General features: G+C 63.9%; 2 protein-coding genes across 2 annotated transcripts in view; one reads left to right on the plus strand and one right to left on the minus strand.

Moving 5' to 3' along the window:
- Window positions 1-818: 818 nt before the first annotated feature.
- EMIHUDRAFT_442821 (hypothetical protein) lies at window positions 819-2,678 on the minus strand. The gene is made up of 5 exons (XM_005781388.1): window positions 2,240-2,678; window positions 2,046-2,114; window positions 1,646-1,733; window positions 1,415-1,454; window positions 819-1,036 (listed from the first exon to the last, which is right to left on the minus strand). Exons 1-5 carry the CDS (start codon window positions 2,657-2,659, stop codon window positions 901-903), a joined length of 753 nt encoding a protein of 250 aa, XP_005781445.1. The 5' UTR covers window positions 2,660-2,678; the 3' UTR covers window positions 819-900.
- A 3,451-nt stretch (window positions 2,679-6,129) lies between these two features.
- EMIHUDRAFT_113901 (hypothetical protein) overlaps window positions 6,130-7,012 on the plus strand; it is a gene marked incomplete at both ends in the record, with an annotated part of 1,721 nt that continues 838 nt past the window's right edge. Inside the window, one exon of the mRNA XM_005781389.1 lies at window positions 6,130-6,838. Coding sequence (XP_005781446.1) covers window positions 6,130-6,838 — 709 coding nt within the window. The remainder of the gene's footprint in view (window positions 6,839-7,012) is intronic.

The raw sequence follows: 7,012 nt of genomic DNA on the forward strand, positions 1-7,012 counted from the left end.
GCGAGCCGCGGAGGCGGCGCGGAGCCCCCGGGGCACGCAGCCGGGGGTCCGAGCCCCGCCGCTAACGCAGAGGGCGCGTCAAGCAGCGGATCGCCGATGCGCGGCCGCCTGCCGGGGTCTCAGTCCAGGCCCCCGCCGCCCCAAGTCGCTAATTGCCCACTGAATTGCAACTAGTCAAGCTGCCTCTACGGCTAGGCCCAACCAGCTCCTTCATTCCATCGACCATTACGATTCATTACTCCAGTGGCTCATTGTGGCCTTAACTAGTTAACTAGGCCTCCGCCGCCGAGATATGGGGAGATATGTGGAGATCGCCTTAATTACTTACTAGGCCTCCGCCGCCGAGCAGCTGCAAGCGCGCCCGCGCCCCCGGCGCAAGTTCCTTCCTCTCGCTGCCCTCTCATCGCCTCGGGGCGCCGCGCGCCGCGTCGAGCACGCCCACCACGCGGCCCGCGGCCGGCAGCAAGAAGAAGCCGCGCGCGCGCGGCGCGTCGCTCGGCGGCCCGCTCGGCGGCCAGCCCGGCCTGGCGACTTTCTTCCGGCCCGCGGCGTGACGCATCTCTCTCGTCTGGCGGAGATCGGATCTCGCGAGATGGCGCGCACCCGAGTTGGACGCTCTCGCCGCGTGTGGCGGTGAGGCGCCTGGGGTCTCACATGTCGTCAAGAAGAACGGCGTGCGCTGATGGATCGGACAGTATTCACACACGACACGCACGCCCCGCGACGTCTGGAATGTAAAGTAATCTGCACCGCACGCGGCCTTTATTTTGATCTCTACTCTTGTCTCTGGTCTCTCGCTCTCTCTTGATCTCTTGAACTAGTTGAAGAGCGGTCTATTTTCTTCGGCAGCATGACACACACCCCTCACAAGGCTACAAACACAGCGTCGTGAGACAAAACTCACGTGTCACGACCGCCCGCTCGGTGTTGCTGCTTGCTCGCCGCGTCCGCCGGCTGGTCAAGGAACGGCAGCGCTTCTCCGGCGGGCAGCGGGACGTCGAACATGTTGAGTATCGCAGAGACGGCGGAGTAGCACCTGGCGGCGTGTCATGTCCGCCCTGAAAGCGGCACAGGGGGCCGTACGCCCCTCGCAGCGCGCGACTCATGACGCGCTGCAGCTGCGTGTGCGAGTGGTGGCGTCGTGTGACATCGCGATGCCTGGCGTGGCTCTGTCTCGGTGTGTGTGCCGTGCACCCCATCGTCATGCACAAGTCGGCCATTAATGAATGAATTAATTAATTAATCTCGGTGTGTGTGCCGTGCACCCCATCGTCATGCACAAGTCGGACATTAATTAATTAATTAATTATTAATTAATCTCGGTGTGTGTGCCGTGCACCCCATCGTCATGCACAAGTCGGACATTAATTAATTCATTAATTCATTAATTACTATCGGTGTGTGTGCCGTGCACCCCATCGTCATGCACAAGTCGGCCATCCGCCGGTCGTCGCCTGGCGCGCCGGAGACGATGATTTATTGCTTAGCATCGATGAACTAATGTCTGTCGCTGAGGCGGGGCGCGTGGGCCGCACCCGGGCGAGGACCGCTGCCATGATGGGCTTCTCATGAGTTCATGGTTAGTAACGGGCGAGGCCCCCGCCGCCATGATGCTACTCGAGCTGCTCGGATGGCCGCCGCGCGCCTCCGAGCGCTACCTTGGTCGCCGCGTATGTGGGTGCCGAGACTCGCTTGGTGCGCATGAGCTCCAGCGCCAGCGAGTACACCGCCGCCTTTAACAATGCATGGGTTCATCAGTTAAGGAAGTGACAGCTAGCACGCCGCGGCCTCAATCAATTAATTCATTCATTGGGAGAGTGAGTTGTGACTCGCTTGCTGCACATGAGCTCCAGCGCCGCCTGGGCAGCCGAGCTGGCCGTCAACGGGGCGTGGGGAGGGGGTCCGAGTGTCGGGATGAAGGGTGCCGCGCGATTCCGGGCCCGACGTGTGCGTTTGCAATACAGGTCGTCTTGCTGCGGGTGTCTCTAGTCCGGCTGTGTGGCGCGGGCGAGCGGAGGCGGGCTGGGCAGCTGGCGTTGGGTCGCCTCGTCGGGCTTGAGCACACCGCGGAGCCGCTCAGCCGGCGCGCCCGCCTTGATGAGCGGGAAGGCGGCCTGCGCGCGGGCCCCGCCCGGCGAATGGCGCCTCTCAGCGTGGCACTGAGAGGCGCGAGGAGGCGGGTGGCGCTCTCGCGAGGCGCGAGGGCGCGGCGGCGCGGGCGGGTTGGGGGGGCGGCGACCTCGGCGATGCCGGCCTTGCGAGCGAGCCGCTCGTGCGCGTACCACTCGAACTGCGCCCTCCAGTGCACGCCCACCACGAGGATCGCCACCTCGTACAGCCGCGGCTCGAGCGAGTTCTGGTGGCGCACGGCGCTGGCCAGGCGCTCGAGGTGCTTCCCGAGATGCGGAGAGGCCACCTCAGCATTCCACGGCCCACGCAGCCCGCCCTGCTCGTCGAAGAGCGCCTCCTTGCCCACCACACCCGCGCGTGTCGACACGATGTCGTCGAAGAGCTCCTGCTGCGCCTCACTCAGATGCGGCGGCTGCAGCGGCGGGAGGCGCGCAGACGAAGTCGAGGCGAGGGCCATAGCTCGAAGGACGACGATGCGCCTGGTGTTGACAAGACTGCTCCGTCGGCGGGAGGCGGAGAAAACGCGCATGACCGCCTAAACCCGCGCGTCATAACACGAAGGCTAAGCTCAAAAAGAAAACGCATCAAGTTGAGTGCTCCAAGTGCAACCCTAGTCGCGATGGGAGGGGTGGCGACGAGACACGATGCCACCGCCCTCGCCCGGGGAGACCCCGGCCGGGCCGTCGACGCCCTCGGAGTCGGTGGAGCCGGGAGAGGCTGGCGAGGACGAAGGGCGGCAGCGGAGGAAGCGACACCAACAACGAGGGAAACGGCCGTCGCATGACGCTCGGGAGACGAGCAAGAGAGCGAATCAAGGAGGGTCGGAACCCTGGGAAGACGGGGGGTGAGCCCTCAGGCGGGGGGGTCTGGCCCAATTCACTGTCCCATCTCCTCGATTCTCGTTCCCACCTAGGCGGGGCGGGGGCCGGGGGGGGGCGGGGGGGCGGGCGCGGGGTGCGGGGTGCGGTGCGGTGCGTGCAATCGTGTGTTTGGCGTCATGTGATGTGTGCCTTTGCTTGTTCCTATTAACAACGAAGGATAAATTTCAAGATTACCCGGTTTTTGAGATTCGCCTCGCAGATTACCCGACGAACGATATTTTCCTGCTTAGCGCGATTTCCGTCAAACCAGTTTACCCAGTCTCCCACAGTTCGTGTTTCAGCTTACCCGGTCGCTAAAATTTTTCATGTCAGATTACCCGGTCGGCCAAATTTCTCGTCCAGATTACCCGGCAACGATATTTTCCTGCTCAGCAGCAATTTCATAAAAAAAATTGAGAAACCAGTTTACCCAGTCTCCCACAATTCGTGTTTCGGCTTACCCGGCCGCTAAATTTTTTGGGTGATCCCCTGTGCCCTGTGCCCAGCCCCTGAGCCCTGGCCTCGACACCTCGACACCAAACCTCGACACCAACTCGACACCAACTCGACACCTCGACACCCCATGCCAACTCGACCAACTCGACACCCCTCGACACCCCTCGACACCCCTCGACACCCCTCGACACCATCTAGGCTGAAACCATGCTCGACCGTGTCAAGGTGCCAAACTCGACACCTCGACACCCCTCGACACCCCTCGACACCGCTCGACACCCCTCGACACCGCTCGACACCGCTCGACACCGCTCGACACCTCTGATGATCCTAACACAGCAGAGATGTATAGACCCATTGGAGTCAGAGTTAGAAATCAGGGTTGCAGCAGCAATCAAACTTGGCTGGCAGTACTTTCATCCCTGAGTTGCAGCCTCTCAAGTTCTAGCTCAAGTTGCAGCTCAGTTGCACCCCTGTTGATGCAGCAAACATGGCAGTACTCAGGTAGCCCTCAGGTGCTGCACAGCACCTTGTACAGTGGCAATGAATCCTCACACCAGTGAGCTTGTGCCATGAGTGCAGACCTGTGGTCCATTGCGCTTTGTGCACTGGCGACGCTTGGCTGCAACGGCGACGCTGCAGCGGCGGCGACGCTGCTGCGATGGGGTACTGGCAGCCCTTAGCTGCTGGACAGCACCTTGTGCAGTGGCAATGTCCACTGACTCATGGCACCAGCCTTGTGCCATGAGCGCTGTGGTCAGTTGCGCTTTGTGCGCCGGTGGCGCTGCAGGGGCGACGCTGCTGCAGCGGCGACGCTGCTGCGGTGCTGCGCCTGCACAGTACCTTTGTGCACAGTGGCAATGACTCCCGGCACTTGATGTCCTCAAATGTCCACAGAGAGTATACTGGTTGTGCTCAGGTTGTGCTACATCAACAGGGTGCAACTGAGGCTGCAACTAAGGGATGAAACAGCTCTTTGCAACTGCTGCCCAAGTTTTGTTGATGGGCTGCAACTGCATCCTGCCACCTTGGACACCTCGACACCTTAGACGCAAAACCCCTTGACAACACTCGACACCTGCTCGACACCCTCGACACCCTCGACACCCTCGACACCCTCGACACCCCTCGACACCCCTCGACACGGTCAAGCATGGTTTCAGCCTCGACAGGCCTCAACAGGCCTCGACAGGCCTCGACAGGCCTCGACAGGCCTCGACAGGCCTCGACACCTCTATCCCTCGACAGCAGCTCGACAGCAGCTCGACACCCTCGACACCGGGCCTCGACACCTCGACACCAGGGCTCAGCCCAGCCCTCTCCGCGCGGCGATGCGCCCTCCCCCCTCGCTTTTGCAAAATCCTGCAAAGGTGGGGATGTGTCTGTCCTCGACCCAGCCCTAGCTTGGGATGTTCGTTTCATTTATTCATTTATTTAACTAAGTCACTAGAGATGCGGCGTCGCGGCGTCCGCGTACGAGGCGTTCCTCAGCAGCCAGTCGAACTGGTCGCGCGTGAGGTTCGTCTTCTCAACCGGGACGTGGTGGCCTCCGCGGTTGCAGCGCTCAAGCTCCGAGCTGTTGTACCAGCACGGGTCGTAGGCGGAGAGGCTCTCGAGGGCGGCGGTCGCATTGGCGTACACGCGACACGCGCAAACGCCGAAGAATGCGGCGACGGGCAGGCCGCCCGACACGTTTGCCGCCCCGAGCAACTTGCGGTAAATCGGCGCCTTGCCGGCCTCGCTGACGGCCATGTCGAACGGGTCGCGGAACTGCGAGATTGTTCACGGGCGCCAAGGCAGGGGCCGTGAGGCGGTGGCGGCGGTGCGGGGCGGGCGATTCAGGCATGTGCAGGCAGAGGCTTGCCGGCTTGATAAGCCAGGGGCAGAAGAGCGGCAGGTACTGTGGCCGTGCGAGGCCGCCGAGGTTGAGCACCTATACTCGAGACCTCGCCACTTCAGGCGCCTCGTGACGCTCCCCGACGCGAGGCACCCGCGGATTGTCCACCGGCCGGCCCAGAAACTCTGGCAGCGAGCAGTTCTGCAGAGGCGGCGGCAGCCAGCCGTCTCGCGGCGCGGCGGTGTAGTTGCGCACAACCTCGTCCAGCTTCTTCCAGTTGATCACGATGCCTACTCTCAGGAGCGTCGCCGTATGGTTCACACCGCGTACCCGCTGAAAGCAAAGCAAGGCGATGCCGGCGTCCGGGTCCATCCCGACTCGCGATGACTGCTTCGCATTCACATACCGGGGCTGCGCCTGCAACGTCGCATACCAGCCCAAGGCCTGCAGCGGCAGAGTTGTTGCGAAGGACATTGGTCCTCCTGCGACTGTAGTCGACTGTAGAACGCGCGTGACCAACCTCTCACAGACAGCGGAGAGAGCCGATAGGACGTATTTTCTTCCACCGATCTTCAACTGAGCCCCCCAGGGGGACCATCGGTGCCTGCAGAGCGAGGCTTGTGAAAGAGGCGCTCGGACACACACGTGAACGAAACGGAGGCGCCTGATTTTCTTCTCAATGTGGCGGGGGTGGGCGGGTGCACGGAGCTAAGTGCCTCGCCACCCTCGCAGGAGTCGCTTAGGCGGCTCCCGTGGTGTCCTCGAGAGATACACGCGTTGCTTTATCGGATCCTTTCTTTAGGGTTTAAATTCTTTCCGGTTGTAAAATTCTCAGGCGTCGGCGTCATGGGCGACATCGTGCGCGCCGGCTGGGTCACCAAGGAGTCGCGGCACTGGGGACGGTGGCGGCTGCGCTGGCTCGAGCTGGTGTACGAGGAGGGGACGAGCGTTCCAAACCTGTGCTCCTACAAGGCGGCGCGCATGCAGTGGCCGGAGGAGCCGCCCCGGCCGACTGAGCGGCTTCCTCTGGTGGGCGCGACGTGCTTCCCGTGCCCTGACGACGGCACCATGGCCGCCGGTCGGCCGCACGCCTTCGCCCTCAACCTCCGCGGGCGAGACTTTGTATTTGCGACCGAGACGGCCGACGAGGCGGTCGAGTGGGTGCGCTCGCTCTCGCTCGCCATCGCGGAGCTCGCTCTGCGCCTCGGCGGCGTCGAGCCGTCGAGCATGCTCGCGGGCGGCGTGCCTTCGCCATACGAGCCCTTCAACGCCGCTGCAACCGCCGCCGCCGCCGCCGCCGCCGGTCTAAACAGCCGCTCCGCCGAGTCGGCGTCGGCGTCGGCGTCGTCCGTCTCTTCCGGAGCGTCGTCGCGCTCCTCGCGTGGCGCGCTGCGCACTGCCTCGTGCGCAGAGTCGCTGCGCGGTTCGGCGCCGTCGCGCGTGACCGACGGCGGCGCACCCGAGGCGCCGCCCCGCGCGGACGCTGCCGCCGCCGCCGCCGCCACCGCTAGCGCTGGCGCTGGCGCTGGCGCTGGCGCTGATGGCGGTGGCGTTGGTGCGTCGGCTCCCATCGGCGCCGTCGCTCCCGGGTCAGCGGCAGAGGGCGCGATGGCGGCGGCGGCGGCGAGCGCCCGGCGGGCGGAGAGAGGCGCGGCGAGCGACCGCGCGCCCTCGCTGAACAGCGTCTCGCCCTCGCTGAACAGCGTCGACCAGATGGCGCGTCTGCTCA

This window comes from Emiliania huxleyi (assembly GCF_000372725.1).
Source record: "Emiliania huxleyi CCMP1516 chromosome Unknown EMIHUscaffold_202, whole genome shotgun sequence".
Taxonomy (NCBI): domain Eukaryota; phylum Haptophyta; order Isochrysidales; family Noelaerhabdaceae; genus Emiliania; species Emiliania huxleyi.

Coding starts and splice junctions, on each gene's coding strand:
- EMIHUDRAFT_442821 (XM_005781388.1), bottom strand. CDS start 2,659: ATGCGCGTTTTCTCCGCCTCCCGCCGACGGAGCAGTCTTGTCAACACC. Junction 1,455..1,645: donor GACCAAGGTAGCGCTCGGAG/GCGCGCGGCGGC, acceptor CCGGCGCGCCAG/GCGACGACCGGCGGATGGCC. Junction 1,037..1,414: donor GACTTGTGCATGACGATGGG/GTGCACGGCACA, acceptor ACACGCCGCCAG/GTGCTACTCCGCCGTCTCTG.